At 41.6% G+C, this 23,937-nt stretch overlaps 1 protein-coding gene across 13 annotated transcripts in view; it reads right to left on the reverse strand.

Moving 5' to 3' along the window:
- The window catches only part of ntng1a (netrin g1a), a 103,976-nt gene that overhangs the window by 2,965 nt on the left and 77,074 nt on the right, over window positions 1-23,937 (reverse strand). For 2 of the 13 annotated variants that reach the window (XM_071485843.1, XM_071485842.1), the window contains exons 5-8: window positions 14,393-14,419; window positions 10,494-10,538; window positions 9,451-9,510; window positions 5,089-5,223 (exon numbers count right to left, since the gene is read on the reverse strand). The exons of 1 other annotated variant lie outside the window; for it this stretch is intronic. In XM_071485843.1, the coding sequence (XP_071341944.1) occupies window positions 5,089-5,223; window positions 9,451-9,510; window positions 10,494-10,538; window positions 14,393-14,419 (267 nt within the window). Of the gene's footprint in view, window positions 1-5,088; window positions 5,224-7,697; window positions 7,866-9,450; window positions 9,511-10,493; window positions 10,539-14,392; window positions 14,420-23,937 lie in introns of all 13 variants that reach the window. 10 more of the 13 variants (XM_071485852.1, XM_071485851.1, XM_071485844.1 and 7 more) reach the window with 9 other exon arrangements.

The following is a 23,937-nucleotide window of genomic DNA, read 5'->3' on the forward strand; positions in this document are numbered from 1 at the left end:
ATAATTTCCATTTCTCTAATAAAATATCATATTAAAGACCGAGCACCAGTTATTTACTTGATGGAAATCTACAGTTTCCTCAAAGCCTGAGAGGCTTTCCCCCACACAGCACTGACTCTAGACAAACTGAACGTCAGGTGAAAATTGGTGTATATTTAGAGCTGGGACACCGAGGCCACTCTATTCCCAGTGGAGGCAAGCTGTCAAGCAAGCTGGAGGCAAACAAAGCAGCGCGCACAAACTAATAAACCAACAGAGACAAATAAACAGTGATAAACACAGGGGCCACTTCTACCCATTTCAGTCCTTTATGGGAGTGGAAAACAATGTGGTGAGCAATCCATGAACTCTATGGGACATAAATATCACAATAACAAATATCAGGCCTCTTTCCTAATACTCAGAATAGGATGCATGCTGTCTCCCAGGAATTGCCAAATAAGGCTCTGATGGGAGGCTTGTTAAGAAACATTGACTCCGTGAATCCCATTTGTGCCACGTCTGTGTCGATGGAGAAAAGGGAGCTACTGTTTGGCTCAGTAAGTTTGCCACCGCTCACCAATTACTATGCACAACTAGATCCAAAACAAACCCAAAAAAAAATGTCTGAACTCAATCTTTGTCTTTTTGCTGACATATCAATTTCTTGACCAGGTCAAACACTCAGCAGAGATGACAGTAATAATAAACTAAGTAAAAAGAAGCTTCTTTGTTTCGAAAACCTGATGAGGCAACAGCTAAACTTGCTAATAAAAATGTCTACTCCAAGATGACAAGAAGAACAATCAAGTGTATTAATGAAAGAATCATGTTCTTCCCCAAGACGCCTTTATATGATCATAGACTTCTTTAATTAGTCAGACCTTTTATCTTGTCTGTCTTAACCCTCCTCCCCTTTATGATAAAATGCTAACATGCCGTGCATTCCTAAGGATAATCTAAGTGGTTTGCATTTCTTCTGTGCAAGAAATCTGTCATAAAAATACTTGAAATGATGCACAAGGTCACCCGTGTGCAACAGGCCACAGCAGGGACATGGAGGCTATGCTCCAGCTCTGAGCGTTTGAGAATGATGGCAGCTTTACCTGTGCAGCCTCAAAAGAAAGACTCAACACATTTGATTTCCACCATACTCAGGTTGGCATTTCCTCAGAAGAAAACAGTGTATGGATGTTCTTTGGAGGTTGCATTTAGCCTCAACTTGTTCTCTCTTTTCCAAAAAGTACACTAAGCCCAAATACAGTAACATCTGAATGTCTTACTTCCTCTAGGAATGGAAAGACAGAGATATTTTCAAATGCAGGCAACAGAGATATTGGCATTTTCTTCTGACTCTCTTCGGTTTCCAATAAGGGGGATCACAGTTAACTTGATGTGTGTTATGTTTACATACAGATAATGAAAGGGACTTTTTCTTTTAAGGTGAACCAGGCCTTTAAAACTGAATTCTACATCACTAAGTAGAATTGATGCATAACAAGGTGAACTGACTTCAAAGGAAAGTTCAGGTGATGTCCGAGGCCTGCAGGGTAGCGCGCCTCTGCTGGAACACACATATTGATTTTTTAAAAAAAAGAAACATCAATAACATGTTATGTCAAAGATGTTGGATCAGTAAGAGTAAAGATTCTGTGACACAATGAACGGATGAGCAAAATCTGAGGCCATGTAAATCAATAGCAGAGAGCATTATAGGTATGGGTGATCTGGACCTTCTATTTGTTTGGTCCTTGTTCCAAGGAAGAGTTGGGACTGAAAACAAGTGTAATAGTGCTACTCTGTTTTTGATACTCAATATGAATGAAGAATTGTGTTGAAAGCCTGAAAAGTCAGTTGGAGTTAGAAGAATTATTCTGAGCTCTGCACCTTTATCTCCCCTCAGTCCTTCACATTAACCATTTCTCTGCATGCAAACAGAGCCACCGCAGGCAGGAAATGACAAGATTTGTTGCGTTTACTTTTGATATGAGTGATAATATTTAGAGAGGGGAGCGGTGAACTAGGTGTGCCTGTCTGGGGGCTGTGATGTGTTTGATGAGAGATCTGAGTTTTAATTGCATTCTTCAGTCTGCATGCAGATAGAGTCTTGTCCATGAACATAAATACTGCAGTAGCGGGGAAGCAAGGGAAGGTCAAGGCTACAAAGTTTTCAAACTATTTCAGATGTGGAATAACTCAGCAGTGCAAACTTCCTGGAAAGTTTCAGATTTTAAACTCGTCGTGGAAAACATCTTGTGCAGCCAGTTTGCTTGACTTTTTTAATCACTGTTAATCTGTGAGGCGACATGGAGGCGCACAGCGAGAAGGTTCTGGGGTTCTGTGTGGGGTTTGTGTGTCCTCCTCGTGCCTGTGTAGGTTTCCTCCCACAGTCCAAAGACATGCAGGTTTAGGTGACTCTGAATTGTCTGCAGGTGTGAATGTGAGTGTGAATGGTTGTTTGTCAGGTCTGTGATAGACTGGTAACTGGTACAGGGTATGCCCCATCCTCACCTATGTCAGAAGGATAAGCGGTATGGATAATAAATGAATGCTAATCGGACATATAAAAAGTTCTACTCCAGGATGTTCTGTCTCTGACTGTATGTGACTTTCTTTTTCACAGTAGCCTCAGGGTTTGTATATACACACACGAGGAGGTGACATGGGATGTGAGCTGTGCCGAGCTGTGCCTTTACACAGATCTTTTGTGTAGAAACAGATGTGCATGTTGACAGTGTGTACTCACACAACACACACTGAATATATTTGTCAAAAACAGTGCATTTTAATGATCATCCATGCGTGTCAGGAACGATGAAAATAAACTGATTATTCATTTTACACTGAATTTCAATCATAATGCACCTGACTTTATAACACTTTTTATGTACACATTAGCAAAGGCCAAACACTTACATAAGCACTGGTATTAATGCTGAGGCTCAAGCTGCTGAAAACAGATACTGTATTCCATGTTCAGGTTAGTGCAGGTGTTTATTCAGCAGCTGTCACATGCTTAAAAACATTAACAGTAGATCTTGATGGCTGATGATGTTGTATTTCATCTAGATGATCACACTAATGTGTACTTGACTCTTTGATGAAGCCATTCTTTCTTCTACAACAGCCCCATTGACCAAACACAGGAAGCTGGGAAGCTGTGTGACTGCAGTGCATTGTGGTCTGTTGAGTCTGCTGTCAGAGGCGACAACTCTGGTCTCTTTGTCTTTTAAGTGATGGATTTCTCTGTGTATGGTTGAATAGAGTACACAGACAGTCAGCAGCTTCTGCTGGCTGACATCAAAACCTACCCCCCCAAACCTACCATAATGTGGTATGATGTGGTGTATCTATCATGTGGAGCTTTGGAATGTTCTCCCATGAAGACAGCATGTAGGGCCCTGTCTGAGGCATGTGCACAATCTGAACAACTTTCACATTAAAGTGGCTTCGCACTTAATTGATTTATTTTGAACTGGTGTTATGGTGAATATTGTTGTCAGTTGTCTTAGGAAATATGCACCAAACAACAAAACTGGCTCACAAAGGGCTGCCTAATTTATTTAAGTTTAGTTCCATTTTAGTGTGAATTCTTAACTTGATGAAATCCTCTAGTTGGCTATAGTTCTTCCTTTTTTCACTAATCATACAAAAAACTGCTGCTACCGTCCATTGTGCCCATTCTGAAGTGATTCTTCTTCATTACTGTCTTCCTGCTAAACTTAGAAATAAAAGGGCTAATTCTTCTTCAATAAAAGCTTTCTCTTGTTATTTTGAATAATTCATCACAGAAAAAGAAGCCATGACTTATCTTTCTCAAGGTTTATGTTGTGCAGTTATTCTACTGTGCCTGAGCTGAGTGTTTTCATTCAAAGACTTCTGATTGAAAAGATGTGAGATTAAATGATAGGATGAATACTTCTGCTGACATTTGCTGACATTCTTCATGATGACTTTGCACTGGTTATCACCTCACATCCACAGGAGGGGACAGAGACCTCCATTAGAGATGAATCCCTCAACACGGTGCCACTTCACAGTGTTGAGGTGCTTTATTTAGGATGTGTTTATTAGCCAGGTCAAAGATTAATGTTGAGCTACAGGAGACAGGCAAATATATATCACCACCTTGTGGAAAAGGTCTATTAATCTGAAGTATCCTAATCACAGCCACCAACACTGGTGCAGAGGTAGGTCACGGTTGTTTAAATGCCAATTAGCAGCAATTATCAGCTGGTCTGACAATAATTTATCTGAGTCTTTTGATCCAGCACAAAGCAAGTTAGAGAGCTCCAAAGAAGCTTAGTAATTTGCACCTTAACTACTTGTGCATTAGTCAGAAAATATACAGTGCAACCAGTGTTTGCATTGGTGGTTTTATATCTTCAGAGTTCAAGGAGTTCTTTATTGTCAAAGAGAAGTAAACACCTCATCATGAGGTGTGCACTTTATTTTGTCTACCTCCTGTAGGTTTGTCACTGATGTCGGACTTGAAGGAAATAATGAAAAATTGGTGACATTTGAAAAATAAGAATAAATAAAGGACTACACTGAGCATGCACTGGAAAATGACCGGGGGAAATATAAAAGGTAGACAGTAATAAATGGGCTGGAACTCAAAATGACCTGCATTCCCCTTTAAAAATGTTGCTGTTGGATGACATTGTCCTGTTGTGGACTAGCAAGGGGGTGAGGGCTAGTCAAACAGATCTCAGGCAGCCTGTCCACTGGTCAATATTGATTCAGCTGTTGTGTTGTTGATGTGCGACATGGCTGGATAACTGAGTTACTGAGCAGCATGTGTCCGGCCATGCCATTGCTTTTTTTCTGGTGGAGCCACATCGGGAATCTGCTGATTTTACATTGTGAACGCAGCCGCAGCAAGTGTGAAATGCAGGGTCAGTTTGTGAATTAAATGACTTAGTACGCTGGGTCAGCTCATGTAATAGGCAGCCCTGCGCACGTGCAGCACATGTGCATGTGCAGCACTTCCAGCCAAAGCTCATGAATCACACACAGAGAAAAGAAATGAAAGAGAGAGCAGAGAGAGACAGAGCTGAGGGGGAGGACAGTCAGGAGCTGCATGGGGAGGGTCGTGGTTCTACTTACATTTGCAGCCATCGTCCCACAAATAGCCGGGTAGACACTCCTGACACTTGGGCCCAGTAGTGCCCTCCTTACATATACAAAATCCTGTGCCATTACAGCGATCACTGACTGAGCCAAAGGGATTACAATTACACTCTGGAAAAACAAAACACACACACACACACACAGGCTGGAAACAGGGTGGTGCTTTGACTTCCTGCCATATATTTTCACAGCGTGAACCACAGTCCTTGAGCTCGACTAGAAGCTCAACAAGGGGCTTTATTATTTTCAACTGGTAAAAGATGTGACTAGATTTAAAGACTCATACAGAAAAAATGCTACCATTTCAAATGTGATGGAGACAGAATGAGAAAAGAATGAAATTGATTCTAGATGCATGATCATATTGTTATAATTAAAGCATATTTGTAATAATAATAAATGTATTTTACTGTTACATAGGTATACAACGTGCAATGAGAAAATATGCAAAGCAGTATCATTAGCTTTAATTTACAATGGACATAATGGGCTAATCTGCACATGCTCTTCTAAAATCTGATTCATTCATTCAGAGAGAGAGAGAGAAAGATGGAGAGACAGGAAATGTGAGGAGCAGGTATTGGATGGTTAATGGCAAATGAAACAAAGACAAAGAGTGAGTGTGAAGGTTTTTTTTAGGAATGAGAGTGTAGTACATTGAAATGGGCATTGTTGTAATATGTTCTTTAATTCTCTTTAAATTTCAAATATATGTACAAACTTCCTGTTATCCCTCCTAGTTAAATTCTTGTCTACAAATTTGATATAACCCTCATATGGATCTTTACAATTAAAAGACGAGAATGGTCGTTATCTGTGATTAGTTAGAATATCCTTTAAAAAAACTACTCTAAAAAAAACAACCCGTCAAGTCCCTAGTGTCCTACACTCAACCGACCTTCCAGCTTTCTACAGCGACTGGAGCACTCTGCAGTCTAAGTGACACCTATTTTGACAGGCCCTGACCATCACATTGCACCTTCTGTGGCAGTGCTGGCTGCACGTGGCTGCACCCGAGTGACATCTGGGGGTCAGGCAGGAGGAGACGGCAAGTGACAAACTGGTTGGGGTGGGGGGGTTTTGTGAGCAGGGTGAGGAGGGTGAGGGCGAGTTTGGCATGAGGTAACGCCTCGGTGACTCTTAACGCCTTGTGAAGGGTTTCAGCTGCTCCTCCTGAGGCCATTTCATGTATATGACATATGCACTTCGTGGCACCTCTGACTGGCGGTGTGACTTCCCTGTGACATTTCTCTCAGAACTCTTGTTGCCTGTCAGATACACACCCCCGCCTCCACCACCACCACAAATGCACCTGGCACTGAGCGCTGTGATCTCACACTCCACATGCCAGCTAGAGAATCCAACAGGGAACCTAACTATTGCCTTAGGAACTATGTGAAATGCAATTTTCTCACATTTTTACACACAGGAAAAAGAGACGATGCAGAGTATGAACGCCTGGACAAAGGTCACGGACAAAGTAACAGAAACACTAGATGAAAATGGCCTTAACTTTGAACCCACATCACAACTATGATTACAGTCATTGAACTAGTTGCACTGAACAGCAAATATCAGTCTGTAATTTTATGTGTCAGTCTTTAGAAAATCATAAGGTCACAAGCTAAAGAGCAAAGTTACAGACAGTTAGTTGAAGGGAAACATTTGGTAAATATGAGAATAAAGATGAGAACCAGAAGGAAACAGCTAGCCTGTCTCCTCAGCTTCACTCCTGATTAAACACAGGAGATGTACCATGTTCATACTGACTGTTGGAGGTTCTAGTTGGCAGATTTTGTTTCCTTTGGGCAGAGCCAGGATAGTTTTTTCCTCTTGTTCCCAGTCTTTATGCTAAGCTAAGCTAAGCTAACAACTGCTGGTTCATATTGATTGGACAGTCACAAGAGTGGTATCAATCTTCTCATCTAACAATCAGCAATTTACCTAAACGTGGAGCTTACCCACACTTGGACAAAGAAACACTTCAAAATTAGCTGCTCTGACAAAGAAGCATTAACACATTTCTACATTTACTGGGACAAACATATTCCTGTTTCATATTTGAGGTGTTTCCATTAGTTTGTGTACGTGCTGCATATTATTCTATATCAATCTGCATTTCAGATCGTTCCAGCTTTAAATCAACACTTTCATTTCATGCTCTTAAATACAAACTAGCAGCTAGAAGCCATAACGCCCGCATCAGTAAATTAAGCTAATTATGATATTCAGCATCAACCCAAAATCAGTCTGCAGATATTAATACCATACCTGAGATAAAGACTACAAATAACTGAGTTTCTAATTGCTGTGTATCTCACTAAAGCTGAGTCAGTAGTGTCCTCCAGAAAACACTGGTTCTGACATGGAGGTCAATCAGTGACACTATTGTGAAAAGCAGAAGACACCAAAGAGGAAGATGTGGACTAAAAGACATGGAGGCAGGAGGATGCACACATGATGAAGCTGTGAGGAATGAAATGTGACAGTTTCTCTGGTGGCAGATCAAAGACAGGAGGTGAGGTGGGTAAAGTGTTTGTGTGAAAGCTGCGTGGCAGTGAAACAGGGCCGAGTGGGGGACTAACCTATGCACACATTTTCATCATCCAGTTCTGCCGAGGCATTGCGGTAGTAGCCCAGCTTGCATAGGTTGCAGTGCTGGCCCCTAGTGTTGTGCTTACAGCTCACGCAAATGACGGTGTTTAGCAGCTCGATGTAGCTGCATCGGTTGGAGTGGCCAAAGCATTCACAGTCTTGCAAATAGAGAGGAAGTGTAAAGGGAAGAGAACAGAGATAGAGAGAAAAAGAAAGAGAGAGACGCGCTAGGAGCATAGAAACTGTTGCTGCTGCTGCGAGTGCTACGGCGGTGGGGTTGGCAAGAACTTGAGCGAGGTGCCATGGCATGCGAGGTTAAAAATGGAGCCTGCATGTAAGGGAGGATGTTGGGGAAGGGATGACAGGGAGTGTAAGTTCATGATCAGTCTGGCACGGCAGCAGCCAGAGTTAGCAAAAGACATCACATAAGAAAGCACAGCGTTAGTAGAACTCGGAGAGGTCACATCACTTCAAGCACACCACAACATGAGGCGAGAAAGGCTCCGAAATGATGGCACAAAGACACGGTCACATCGGAAACACCACACAACGTGAGACAGGTCAAACCATCAATGAAATGGAGTTCTCAATCTAGGGAATGGTGTGGGGGAATTCTCATGAGTGTCATGGTTTATCTGGTTTGAAGTGACGAGAGTGAGATGAAACTTTTAATGCTGCTTCATGTCACAAACCCCTGTAATGAAATGCCTGATAAATTTCAAGTCCAAACACTTAACTCATCAAACTAATACATATAAAGCAGCTATGGGGCTGTTTTTAAAGGCTTGTTGGAACCGAGCTTCTTCGGACAGCAGTCAGGAACTCAAGTGAGGATATGGGGAGTAGCAGTTGGGAGAGTGTGTCATTACCTGTTATGCAGTGTTATGTCATGCTAAATTAGAATTATGGCGGTGTAGCTGGACTGCAAAACCTCATGCTGCAGTCGATGATAGTCACTGGCAGCCCTGCTCTAAAGGGTGCAGGATGTGAGGGGGCAGACCCAGCTCAGCTCTCTCTGAGTGAGGATCAGTCTGCCATGCTGAGTGACCACTGACACGATGTGTCACAGTGCAGACAGATGTGACCCTTAAGCCTCACTGGCAGCCGCTTGGACAGAAAGCCCACTCACGTATCCAGAATAGAAGGTTTGGCAGATGGGGCTTTCGTCCAAGGGATTGTGGTTATTAAGGATCTGTATTGAGGTCAGGTCTCTCTGTCTGGCCACTAACAGCCCGACAAGGTTTGGAAATGAAGGAGCAGCAAGTCTAGTCCACTCTACCTTTCACCTAAAGAAGAAAGTCTTGTATAAGCTATCTGCATTAGATATCTCACTCTCACAGATATACTCTCACAAGACAAATAATCTCTCCTTTCCAGAAATAGGCTAAGGTCATAAATCATGCACACATGGGGAATAAAAAGTCTTGAGTCTCGCAAACACATTCCCCAAAAATAGTTGAGCCTCAAACGCCCGCTTTATTTGCACTGAAAATGATACGATTCCAAAGGACATTAATAGCATTTAGAAACGATTCCATAGACAAATGGATCCTCAGCGTGCCCTCTACAGTGAGACCTGTCAGTCCAGCACTGACTGCAGATATGGATACAGAGTGCTCTTGCATTGTGTTAGTGCTGCAGGGTTGTGGGGCTTACAGTTAAATAGACATATCAGTTGATACAGTGAGAAGTCTTGGGGGTCATCTGGGGGGTAATGTATTCAGTGAATTCCAGAACTCCTACCTCGCTTGCTGTTTGCAACGTGGACGGAAGGGGCAGTGGACAATGCAACTTGAGGAGCTACTAGACAAATTAAAAGAAGAAACAAACAAACAAAAAAAAAAAAAGATATTGCAATTAAACGCAAAACGTGTAATGTCAGAGAATTAAGAATACTGAGCAACATGTTTAATAAATGAAACTGAAAAAAGGAAAAAAAGAAAAAAACATATGCAGTAATGATGAATGATGGCAGTGGGAAATAAGGAGTGACATTGCCAAGTGAAGTTGGCTGCAAGAAGCAGCATCTGTTACAAATGCCTTAGATCCTGAACAATTCAAATATTATGGTTCCTCTTTTATGCTTCATTTCATTAACAAGTGCTTTATATAATTCAAAAGCCACTGCGTGTTTCCCCAGACAGAAACTGTCCCCTGACAAACTACTCCACCACAGTGGAGGCCAGCTGAGAATTTTCACCCTATAAATTTGTGCACAGGAGCGTGGATAAGGAAACTGGCTCATGGTGAACACATCAATCCCTTGATTCCTTTCCGGTCATAAAACAAACAGTGGGAAAAAGAAATAATAGGCTCAGTCTCTGCCATAGCACTGGGTGACATAAGCCCCTGACACATACACTGTGTGCGCTTGGCTGCAGTCATGGAAACACAGAGCCGAGTGGTTGTGTGCTAGTTGTTTGTGAGGTGGCTGCACATCACATCTGTGAGATAGATTAAGCTAACCTAACATCAATCTGTTTAAAACCATTGTGAAAATCTTCTACTTTTCTTCCTTTTGGCTCTGAGAATCTCTTAATTAAAATCAAGTGTGTATGCATAAATGTACAGTGCACATTGAATGTTCAAGAAGATAATGTGCGGCACTGCAGCATGTGGCAACATAGGTGCCACATGAATACACTGAAGGAGCCAGAGCTCTTTGTAAGGAGTAAGACAAGCAGGTTTGTCAGGAAAATAACCAAGATTGGGAAGGGGGAAGATGCTACCCACAAATACTCTTCAATCTGTGAAAAAACAGTTGTTGCATGATCTTAGATGCCTACCTTCTTTTCGGTTAGCGACACCTAGGGAAGAAACATTCGGCCGAACTGCGTGCAATTGAGAGAAACCAGGAGTTATTCATGTGGACTAGTGTGATGCACTTTGCAGATAGTCTTGAGGGGGGACTACGTGGTGGTGGTGGTGGTGGTGGTGGACACACACAACTGGAGACACAGACATGTCCAGCATGACTCAAATCAGTAAATCAGGAAACAGCAAATACAATGTGGCAGGGCTGACATGGACGAGCAGAGAGAATGCATCCAAAGACCCATTAAAAGGACATTGGAGAGACGTTGTATGTAATTTGCGTATAATTTGTGTCACTTCCATGATCTTTCTGTGTGTTTATGACAATGACGATGAGTGAAGAACTGAGTAAAAAAAAAGATAACCCCTCCTTAACTTAGTATTTAAGTCATGACTTGTGCAAGCGAGTCTGAACTATGTATAGCAAATTAAGACGTTAGGGGGCATTTTGTTTAATTCATCACATCGACTATGTGATCAATATCTAATTACAGTGTATTTCTGGTGGAGGAATAACAATGAATAAATAATGGCAGGTGTTGGAACTTGGAATGACGGACTGCTGTGGGAAGCATAACCTCATAATTACATACAAGTCGGTATTTCCGTGTCAGGGAAATACTTTGCGGTTGGAAATGGAGAGGACTCAAGCAAAGGGAGGGAAACGGATAAGTTTCCTCATCATGCCCCTTCATCTCTTCACTTGATCTTTCTGTCCTTTTGCTGACTCCATGAATCATGCAATCTTGGGTAATTAGCATCCAGTGGTGTCTTGGCGAGAAGCCTATTACCCTGTGCATGACTGCTGTTCACAACGGCTGGACCACTATAGAAAGGCCTTTTACACAGAAGAATTGTTTCAAACCTTTTTTTTTATTGCATTGGAATTTAATAATATATTAGCTTTTTTCTTAGCATGTCTACAGACTGTGACTATCACAAGGCTGTCATGCAGTGTCTCCTGTCTCATCCTTTTCTTTCATTTTTTTAGCTCCCCAATAAATGTGCCACACTCGGTCCTGCTTGGGGATTTTGGTGTCGGTGATGACTGTGACGTCTGCAGTGGGTTAAAGTCACCAGAGTCACTTGATGAGAGGCTCTTTGAAAATGAACATGAACAAATAAAGAGCACCCCACGTCACTGCTCACACTCAGGCTTACAGCTTCAAAATTGTGTCTCAAAGTGTCTTTTTTTTTTTTATATATCTGTGTGAATCTTTAGTTTCTCTGTTGAGCAACTAGTTTGCTCAAAAACAAAGCTGAGTTGCGAGGACATGTACAAGCTGTGGCACCAACACAACATATGTGTGATCTGATAAAAAAATAAACACACATGAGCAAACTGCACTGTCTAGATCTATAAAGTCTAATTGGTAAAGTAAGTTCATTTTCTAATTCTTCTGTGTTAGCAATAGATTGGATGTAATACACATCTGGGTTCCATTAATTATTTTGTTATGGGGAATATTCAGGTAAGGCGAGCTAAATGAGTGGTGACGGATTTTAATCAATGGCATACGCATAATGAAATGCAATCTTGCAGAGCCAGAATTGTTTTTTTTAAATATTAATTTCACTTTAATGGTCCGCATTAGGCAATTCTGCCTGGCTTAATAAACTTGAAATAGAATTGAGAAAAGTCAATAAGGAATTCAATTACCTTCAAACAACAACATGAAAAGTGCAGTGCTTTCTTTTGTGCTCACAATAGCTTTGCTTCTTCTCCGTTTAACAACGTCAAGGACATCCTAGCCTTCTTTTTAATCCACCTTTTTCTTGCTTTTTTAATAACGCAGACATAGACTTGGTTTGTGTGTGCACTGCAAACAGCCTCGTCCTCAACTGATGAGTCTTAAAAACAGACAGTGTTTAGTTTTTAGTGTGAGATGCTGCTGTGACAAGACAGCCATTCGTGAGAACTCTAAATCCCTGTGGGCCAATCTGGATGAGAAGTGAAGACTTTGGTTTGTCAGAGTGTCCTTTCACCATTGCCCACACTAACCACCCCCCCACCCAACACATACTCACTCACACACACAACCACACACTTATCAGCATGCACACTCTCCCCGCAAAGGATTTGAGGACAGCCGTTGGACCTGGTGTGGCCTGGCATTTGGATGGGACGAAGAGGGCTGATGTGAATATGTATGCATGTGTATACAGCACGTATGAAGAGTACGCACACACACACTAAGCTCTGGGCAGGCCATGCATGGGGTGGAGGCATAATTTGTATGGTGTGAGGAGGTGGTGGAGGGGGGAAGTGTTGGGAGATTAGTGGGTGTGCGGGGTGAGGGTGGTTTTGTCTTCTTGGCCACATATCCATTTCTGATTCATGACATAGCATCAGACTTTACAACCAGTGTTCACTTCCTGTGTAAGCCACCACTCTAAACACTGATTAAAAACCACCTGGGAATCCGTTTCCACTCTACGTCACAGCACGTTGTGGGAGACCTGCCCAGCAGTCATCTTAGCCTTTATATGATGACAACAAGACAAATGTGCAGGTGATTTGCATGTGTCCCTTGGTAGAAGTTGACATGGGCAACACCTGAGCATAAACTGGATGCTGAGTGAAAGAAAGCCACTAGCTTTATTTTTAAAATGTGAAAATCAGCACACATAACTTAAAGCTTAAAGCTTATCTTAAAAAATAGTTTGACATTTTGGGAAATATGCTTGTGAGTGACCTGAGAGGATTGATACCATTCTCATATCTGTTAAATATGAAGCTGACACCAGGAGACAAGCACTGAAAACAGAGGAAAACGGATTTCTCTCTTTTTACACTTTACACAAAGTGGCAGGTATTTTTATTGTTCAGTCCTCAGGACCAGTTTTCTGTTGCTTCAAGTCTTTATGCTAAGCTAAAATTCTCCTGGTATCATCTTTGCGATATGAGGATGGCATCAGTCCTCTCACTGAACTCAGCAAATGTATTTCTAAAAATACCTAATTATGTATTTAAGCTAACTTGAAATGCTATGGGTTTGGAAGTGTTCGGTGGATCTTACACTGGCGATGACACAAAGGGACCGATTTCATGATGTTATGTCTAAATCTACAGAGTATTTCATAAAAGTTGAAAACAACAGGTTACTACTAACCACTGGCTGGTGGACTGAAGTGTTAGCATGGAACCCCAGAGAGAACAACTGCAACCACACATGGTGTTCATCATCATTTAACCGGTTTATCTGACACATGCATGTCTCTTTAATCAGCCGGTCTATGTGGGTCCAGGATTGGGTCAGGGAGGGGGCACTTTGCTGATCAATGTGATGCCCGAGAACAGAGGAGACTCAGTATGAGTTGGGCAATGAGAGAAATTATTAAGGAGAATTGAGCCAGGCTGTGAATGCACTTTGACTTGTTCAATACAGCCCTATGGTTCCTGCATCACACAGCCTTCCAGGCAGCAGTAACTTGAGTCAAGGCACCTCTCTTCTTCCTCCTCCTCCTGAGGGGCAACTGGTTGACGAAGATAATACCAGCCAAGGCGCTTGCAGCTTATATTAAAATGACCTCCTGTGACATTATACTGGCAGAGAGGTCTTGGCAGTTTAATAAAGTCTAGATGCCATTTATTTATAATGCATAGGAGAGAAAAAAAACAAATGACATGCAGAGCCAGGCAAGTGCTATCTGGTTGAGTTGAATCTGGGTAAAGTAAATTAATACAATATAACCCCCCAGCTACTGCATACCCCTCCCCCAAAAAGGTTGTTGAGCGATCCTTTGCATGAAGATTGAAATCAGAAATGAACACTTGGCACCAAGTTCAGGGGATGTATGGTGAGCAATGGCACAAGGGGCAGAGCAAAGCATCAAACATTCAGATAGTTCTTGATAACAGTTTACTTACTAACTGGACCAATGTTATTAGGAACACCTGCAAGAGAGGAAGAGAAAGAACAACTTAGATTAAGGCAAATGACTGAGTTTAAGGCAATAGCTGCATCATTTCTACCAGTTTCCTGTCAGTCCCGATTCATTGTGATGAGCTGTCTACACTTGGAGTGACATTTAGTCTGAGTGCTGGTGTTCACCGTGGTTAGAAAGTGCTGTCGACTGCATGTTTGATTCACACTTGTTTGGTTTCTTTTGGTTTCCTCCATCATTTCTGCTTTGATGTCCCTGCTGTTAGAAGGTCACTGCTGCCCTCTCCCACAGCAAGAGGTGCAAATGTCCTAATGTCACTGAAAAACTAATTCTGGGCTCACCACAGTCAGAGACTATGATATTTTAGTTATTTCAAAGTTTAAAAGTTGCATAGTGCTTTAAGATGCTTCTCGGCACACCAGCCTTTAAAATATGTGTTACCAAAGACACATAAGGCAGAATTCTCATGCACACACATACACACACACAACATATCAAATAGCATCATAGATGGCGAACTCTGCCTCTGACGCCAAAGGAGGACATGTTTTATCCTGCTGCCTCCCTGTCTGTCCCTCCACCAAGCAATCCCTCATGCCAGACAGCCACTGAGCAGATAATACAGTCTGTCTCATCCCCATGGTGACCAGATCTCTCCCACACCAGGACGCTGGCTGGCTGTTTGACAAGACTGAGACATTCACAGGCATCTTGCACCAATCACTTTGCCATCTGATCCAACCACCAACATCTTGGTTTGGATATTAATTAGTTGAGTAAATATGAAAAAACACAGTCATTCACATCTGTGGTGACTTCAGTCACTATCAAGCACAGACATCATTCTCGGTTTGAACCTTTCTTCTTCAGAGGCACGTGAACACACCAGTGGTGTATTTTTGGTCAGCCTTTGTTTTCAGAGGAATTTGTTTCCAGGACATCGACACCAGTTCCACTATTTCTAATCATGTGTTTGAAAAGAGGCCCTCCCGCCCATTCACTCTACCCCCGCCGTCAATAAGGCAGTCTGCCCACAAAAACAAACAACCCCGTCACCATGGGAGGAGAAGCATGCTGGGCAACAGGAGAAATGCACCCACATAAACTGGACAAGAAATAAAAAAAGGGAGCTTTCTTTTCCTCTCTCGCTCACATCTCTCTCGTCAGCCGCTCACCACCAACCTACAGCGGAGGAAGCTGAGGAGGCAAGCAGGCATCTGTGCAGGATTTTTGGTGGGGCCCTTTCATCTAATGGAGCCGTCATGAAATATCTCCAAGTACTCAGGGGAAACATGAGGATTTTGTGTGTGTGTGTGTGTGGTGTGTGTGTGTTTGTGTACGTGGACTTTGATCAAACTCCTGTCATTCAATCACTCTTCCTCTGATCTCTGCCTGCCAGTCGTGTTTAGGAGCCAAATCTGTGACCTGTCTGAGAGCTGTGAAGTACAGGAGGCTGTGCTGACACACGGAGGCAGAGTGTAATGGATGTCAAACCTCAAGGGGCTGAGCAGATGCTAACCAGGAGACAGGAAGGACAAGGACAAGGACAATCTGAATCACAGTCTCCTTAATCACCAAGTACATTTGATTTGGCAGCGCTGGTGTCACAACACTGACACAAAAGCACAGTGAAAACCACACTGTGGAAACTAAATGCTCAGTTAGAGTTTGACTGTTATGTGTTTTTGAATAACACCAGTATCTGTTGGAATGCAGTTACCTGTAGCTGAAACTTGGATATTTTTAGTTGGACCACAACAGCAGGGCCAGTCCTACAATCTGGAATATCCCTGAGTGAACATCTTTCCACCATTGGTCAGCCAAATGCCATATTACTGAGTAGGATTCTATTAGGTTCTGTTAGAGTGTGTTTACAGCTGCAGTGTTGCTAACATAGCGCATAGTTGCTAGATTTAGAAACATTTTTTCAAACAGACTGGGTATGAACCTGGTCCAGGTCTGGACTGTGTATGGATGCTGACTACACCTCTTGTTACAGACAGTCCACTGAGCCACTCTGGAACTGAAGAGGAGGAGCTTCACTACACTGAGCCCCAGCTTCCATTACAGCAAATAAACTACTTTCATTACATGTAACATTATTACTTGAGGAGGCAGAGGAAGAACTAAACATAAAACACACTGAGCGGAGAGAGAGAGAGAGAGCAATCATTGCTAACTGCTAAAGAAACTAGCAGATCTGAATAACAACAGAATCTCACTTGAAACAACTTTGTAGAGCTGAAAATTCTTACTAAAAACCAAGAATATATGGATATTAATATACTGCATAAACCAATATCACTAATCATGTGTGATTAAATGTGTAATCAATTTAGGTAAGGAGATCACTACAGGAAAATGTATGTATGTGATATATAATTGGCCTCCCCCAATCATGATTTGTCTAATCATAGCTTAGCAGCTGTAATAACCCCAGGTACTGTGCATGGCCATAGTGAGCGTTTGGGGGCGGGGGGCATCTTTTTTTAACCTTTCTAAAACAAAAAACACACAAGAGCAAAAGTGTAATGACTGAATTCAACGTGTGTTTGCTCAAATGTAATCATTAACATGCAGAGCTAACTAGCTTACTGCTCACAGCAGTAACTGAGTGGTAATGTTACCTCCATGGGGAGGGGGGCTCATTGTGGAGAGACATTAAAAAAAGTCTTTTCACAACTAAAATGGTATCAGAGTTCAGGGTCAAGTTAGCGGCTTTGTCCTGATAGTACAGCAACAGCAGTAACATGACCTGAGGTGATGATAGGTTAGTTAGTCCTTATCTTAAATGTTATTTCTCCAGTAATGTTAAAAAGTTAAAACATACTGAGTTAAACAGGGTTATGTTATCTTAATATTTCCTTATCATACCTGTATAATACCAGGACTAACCAAATTTCCCCTCATTATTACCATAGTTACATTACAATGAGTCAATCTGCATTATCATAGCAGACATGGATTTTATTTATGCATACACTGCTGAGCCAAACATACATTTAAAACAGTCCTCCAGTTATTCACAAACTGTTTCAGCTCTGTAACTGAAGAAAGAAAAAAAAAGCAAAGTCGTGCTAAAAAGGGCCCAGTTAAGTAGCTGACAGAGCAATAATACACAGGCACTATCTACATCCATTCTGGGAGATTAGCAAGGGACCCACTACATTAACTGGAGAGGGATATAAATATAAAACCAGAGCGCGAGAGGTGACTTGCTCCTGTTATTATGCAGACATCTGTACTGTGAACTGTAAATTCACAGTTTGAGCAGAGAGAAAATTCTTCATAACGTGCTGAAAAATGTTCACACTGATGATGCTGTGTGTCAGACACATCAGTACACTGATGTACTGGAGGGGTGAGCTGAACCCTTCACACCTTATGAAGAATATACTCTTTTTAATTACACATTGCAAAATAGCTGCTGCACTTTCATTCATTCTGTACTGCAGTATGTTGTCCCTACCTGTCCTGAGGTAAATATGATGCACCTGTAATATTTAATCATGCTAACATGATACACACAAGTGTTAGTCAAAGTGACTGCTTATTTGACAAATTACACTTTGTCACTCTGTTGAGTTTGGAGCCAAATAACCTCATCTTCTAGGTCATGATCTGGAACACCGATGGCGTGTCAGGATTATTATTTGCCGCTTTATGAACAACCTGTGGGGTTCGAGCAGATGTCCAGGATCCCATGTCGGGTCATTCGATTAATTTTCAATCACCATCATTTCCCATCCCCTTCACCTGCCTGGCCCTGCCATTACGAGGCACGGCTGCAATCTAATTTCGTCCTATCACACAGGAAGAGCATTATGTTGACAGTGTGCTCCATTGATTTCTATGAGTTGTGCAGGGATCATGGTTGTGAGCTGCAGTGTGGTGAACATGATCTCAGAAGGCGTGTGTGATTCACTGAACATGATCTGTGCACACGTGGGGACACATGCGACACATACACACAAATATGGGCATAAAAATCCAGTAGAGAGTCATGAGGGGCGTCAGCTGTTTTACAATAAATGTCACTTCACAGAGCAGCACGGTTAGTCCCACCGCTTGATGTTCATAGTTCAGTGGTTCAGTTCCAGTTGTCAGCCATCCAGGACCATCACTCTAATAGATTATTAGAAACCCATGATGAAATCTTCTACCATGGATCTATGGGCTTTAACTGTTTGGCATACATCCCATTTCCTCCATGGTGTGTGTGTGTGTGTGTGTGACTGTGGGTGTCATTACATTGTTTTTGTCAGTGAATGCATTCTGTGTTCACCTTCGATGTGTCTCACCTGTTTGACTTGGCGTTACCTGGACTCCTCTGGAAAGGAGCTTATCTGCTGAATTTCCACAGCAAGCAAAGTTGGTAATTACTTTCCCTGGCTGCCATCATTTTATAGCAATCCATCATCATCTGGAGCTGTTTGGCTATGTAGAGCCCAGTGATGGTGACAGGCATTGCTAACTGGTTAGCAGCAGAAAGGCTGCCAAAACCAAGCACACGGCATGCAACCTGATTGAATTCCTCAGGAGCAAAATTACGGCTTGCCTTGCCAGAGTGGCCGGCTCACTCGCTCGCTTGCTCTTAATGTGTAGATCTGTATTGAAGGTGGCAAGTCTTAAAGTGCCCAGGAGCAAGTTGGAAGTAGCACAGTTTAAGGTTTCAGGGATGGAATGAGGTGTACATCGGTGGTGGCAGCAACGGGGGAAGCAGGAAAAAAAAATCTGGAGATGGAAGAAACAAATATTTGAAAGAAAGATTACCGTCACAGCCACACAGAGCCGAGATGTGGAAAAGACAGAGTAAACAAGCTTGGTCTCTGGGGTGGTTGGGGGTGTTGTGGGGGAGAGAGAGAACACGAGCATGAAATAAATCAAGAGATGGAGCAAAAACAGGCGGAGGCAGAGAAGAAGAAGAAGAAGAAGAAGAAGAGAAAGACAAAAAGGTGGTGTGGAAGGAGGGCAGAAGGAGCATCAGAATGAGAGGATGCAAAACAACAGGCGATGAGTTTTAAAGAGGAAAAAAGAAAGAGAATGGGGATAAAATGGAAATTCAAATAGCTGTGGAAAAAGGAGTAAAAGCAGAAATGAGTGGGTGAGGGTGGAAGTGAAGCTATGTGTGCACAGCAAGCATGTTTATGTATGTACACCCATAAACACATGGCACTAAGTGAATAAACAGAGGAGCTGTGAAAAAGTCATAAGCTGAATTTAGATTTAAAGACACTCACATTAAGCACCTTTAAATAAATGGGACATGCTGTATGTATTGATATTTTCAACAATTTAATAACAGTAATGTGATTCCATTAGTGTTGCACTAGCACTTCATTAGTAAAACTGTGAGTAGAGTAATGTGATTACACTGATGCATTAGTTAGTAATGTGCTACACAGGCCTCATTTAACTATTTAATGGCTATAATACATTTAAAAAAAAAGATTTTTGAAGGCAGATTGTTTTATGTTTGTGAAAACCATTTAAATTCCAGTCAATTCTGAATCTGTCACTGGCATAACATCATAGCAACATATCTTATATATATATATATATATATATATATATATATATATATATATATATATATATATATATAAAACCAAGCACACGGCATGCAACCTGATTGAATTCCTCAGGAGCAAAATTCCGGGTATATATATATATATATATATATATATATATATATATATATATATATATATATATATATATATACAGCAACCATATACACCAACCATTACCATTATATAGTAATATAGTAATGTTGTTTGTGTTCACTCACAAAGGAATGAGATTTATTACACAGTGGTATTACCAGTTCCTTTGGGATTTGGTCTTACCATTGAAATATGTATATACTTCCTCTGCAAGAGGGAAGATTAATCAGAAAAATCTAAATGTGTGCGTGTGCGTCTGTGCAAATGAGTGTGAGGCACTATGTGTGAGAGTGTGTGTATCATCAGCAGCTCGCAGTTGGAATGGAGGACTGATAATCAGGCTGAAGCATCTGTGAGCTCTGCATTAACGTTCAGTAATTAGAGAACAGCTGAAAAATGCAATTTGTAAGTCATATAAAATTATATTTGTTGTTATTGTGACTGCCACCCCCTGCTTCTTTTCATGTGGGATGCAGGAGATGCAGGATTTTTCAGTGGGATGGAGGAGGACTGATGTGGATCTTCTTTCCAGGCAGAGGATGAATCATTCCAGTGAAATCCACTGCATGTCCATGTCTTTTACTGCTTTGATCAAAGGAGATCCATAAACTCTGAGGCTGGCTCCAGCTAAATCTGAACAAGTGTTTCCTAATCCTGGCCTGACAAGGAAATCTATTCTTCTTATCAGGATACAAACGGAACAAATGAGGACTTTTTCCTGGAGACAGTTACATGGAAAAGAAGAAGGAAACTGTTTCACTCCTACATCATAGTAAGGGTAGTTGTGGTTATCAAAGGTGAGGGTTTGTGGAGTATTTATCTATCGTCAGTGTGTTACCTGCAGAAGATTCAGATCAGCATGTTTCCAGTTAAGAGAAGCAGCAGGAGCTGAGTGATGCACTGCTGTGGGCGGGGCCTTCCGCAAAAACACAGTTTCAGTTAAAGTGTTCACTTTATTTAGAATATTTTCACCTGTTTATCTTGCTGTCAAACAGAGACAAACTCAGATAAATGGATCAATAAAGTTTTTATTTATTTTTGTGTGTACGAAACAGAAGTTCAACGGCTGAAAAAATGTAGTTCCAAACTAAAGCGCTGTAGAATGGCAAGATAAAGGGCTGAACATATTGAAATAAAACACTTCAACTAATCTTGTTTTTTTTTCCAGTGGGTATTTTTAAAAAGTGGTTAAAACATGTTTTAGCGGGTGGCCCCGCCCACAGCAGCATGAACTATGATTTCTTTTTCTTTTTCCTCTTGTACAATCCCAGGTTGTTCACTGGTGAATTTTTGTCATTTGCACATTAAAAAAACCTTTGTCCTGGATGTCAGTCAGTGTGCAGTTTCAGTTGGAGATTTAACTGTGAAGTTGCATGTGGCTGATTCATTAGTCTGCTGAACAATTAGACATAAACAATATTAACATCACATTATACTAAAACTTGTAATAAATGAAAATGTTGTCAAGCAGCTTCAAATTATAAAGCTCCTTGTTTCTGGATTAGTCTGCTGATGGAGCCAGATGTACCACAGCTGCATTATTCAAGTTATCTCCCTGACAACAAATTCTATTAAAAAAACACAAACCCAACAATGTGGGGTGTGTCATGGCTCAGTGAGTCAGTAATGTCTTAAACAATGTTCACAGATTGGTTTTATTATGTTTTATTTCATTTGTTGGATAAACAGGTTTTGATCATTTGGGCTACTTTGTGATCAAGTCAGGTGACATTTCAGAGAATCAGCCCCTCCTCTGTCCTATTTGGACTGAGATGGACAGGACAGTTGTATCGACTAGGTTCCACATGCACTGACCAAATATCATTTCAGTTTTTAGAACTAGGCTGAACATTTTTTGTCTTATTCAAATTATTATTCTGTCATAGTTTTTCATGTCAGTGTGATTTTATCCAAAAACATTTACAAACCTGTTTCCAAAAAAGTTGTGACACTGTGTGTGTAAATCATGTAAACCAATATTTAACTGGAAATAGAACAAAGTCAACATATCAAATGTCTGCCTGAGGACCTGAAGATCACGACCATCCAATACTGGTTTTCAGCCTTGTCCCTTGCTCACAGAGATTTCTCTGGATTCTCTGAATCTTTTAATGATATTATGAACTGTAGAGGCTGAAATTCACAAATTCTTTGCAGTTTTACGTTGAGGAACATTATTCTTAAGCTGTTGCACTCTTTGCCCACACAGTCTTTCACAGAGTGGTGAACCTCTCCCCATCTTCACTGCACAGAGACTCTGCCTCTCTGGAGCCTCTTTTTATACCCAATCATCTACTGAGCTGTTGCCAATGAACCTCATTAGTTGTGAGATATTTCCAGTCTTTTGTTGCTGCTTTCCCTACTTTTTTGAAATGTCTTGCTGGCATCAAATTCAAATTGAGCAGATATTTTCAGCATTTTAACATTTGATATGTTGTCTTTGTTCTATTTTCAATTACAATATTCCAGTAATCCAGTATATTTAAGGATTTTGCCTTCAATATAACATTCAGGATACATTTTCACTATTTGAAATGAACTTTTCAGAGGCCATCCAACTCTGCCCACCCCCCCTGCCCTGTATCTCCCTCAGTATCCCTCAGACCTACAGTGAAATGAACTGCCATGGTTAATTCTCAAACTGATCCCTCTCCTTCTGTCTCCACACAGGGAGGAAGCGAGAATGAGTGAGGCTGCAAGAGTGTGGGGGTTGGCGGTGGAGGGGGGGCTAGAGAGGAAAAATGAGAGAGACAGAGCCACCACAGAAGGCTGAGTTAGCTGTGGCAGAGAGTGATGCCCACTTCCCCTTCTTCTATCTCTGCCATCCTTTTCTTTCTTTATCGCTTTTTAAATTCTGTTCTTCTTCTCTGCTCCCAACACAGTGCCACTGTAATACGACATATCATCCCGCCCAACTCCACACCCCCTCCTGATGATGATTCATCGATCTCCTTATCTCATCAGACGACTTGATGGGCATAGTAAAAAGAAATTAAATCTTAATTAAATTTTCATCTTTGACAAATTTGTGTCTGTGGAGCTGCCATATGCTCACTGGGTTCGGAGAAAACACTGAGAGGGAAGGAGACTTTTAGAATTGGTGTTGAATAAGCTTGAAAATTACAAAACAGCACAAAGGTGCATTTTTTTCTGTCGGCCTTGTGTGTTTTTTTTCTATTCAGGGGGGATCGCCTTGAATTCCTATAGATTTTTCACAGTGTTATTACGTTATGGATTTTTTCACCTCCAAGACAAAGTATAATAATGCACTTTATACTAAGACTGTTTTTCATCACTTGCAGGGGGTGTGTGTGCATGTGTCTGTGTCCTTGTGTCAATGTGTGAATACTGTGTGTGTGTGTGTGCAGGTAAGGATGGGCACCTGTGCATGTGTATGTGTATGTGTGTGTGTGTGCGTGTGTGTGTGTGTGTGTGTGTGTGTGTGTGTCACCTTTTTTAATAATGTGCTGTCAATCTGGGCTCTGGGGACGGCCATTTCACTAACCCTGCCTAACTCTCATAACGCTGATCCTCTGGGAGGGAGAATAAGTCGTCAGCCGGTGGCTGAGAGTCCTCGAGCACCATTGAGAAAAGCAGAAATCACAGTGGAAGCAATAAGGAGACAAGGGGGATGAAACTGGGGCTTTTAAATTAATGCCTGCACACTCAGACTTACTGCCCTGCCACTCATCACGCTGCTGATTCAGCTGATATATGGAAGGAACACTACGGTGGACCCTGTCTTCATGTGGTCTCACCGGAGAGGAGAACAAGACCTGGATGATGTTAACTGTTTTTATGTTAAATGAGAAAGCTATAAATTCCCATCCACCCATTCATCCACTCATTCACTGACCCCTAG

The sequence above is a fragment of the Trachinotus anak genome, unplaced genomic scaffold (assembly GCF_046630095.1).
Source record: "Trachinotus anak isolate AG129_WGS33_773 ecotype Australia unplaced genomic scaffold, CSIRO_AGI_Tana_v1 ptg000009l, whole genome shotgun sequence".
NCBI lineage: Eukaryota > Metazoa > Chordata > Actinopteri > Carangiformes > Carangidae > Trachinotus > Trachinotus anak.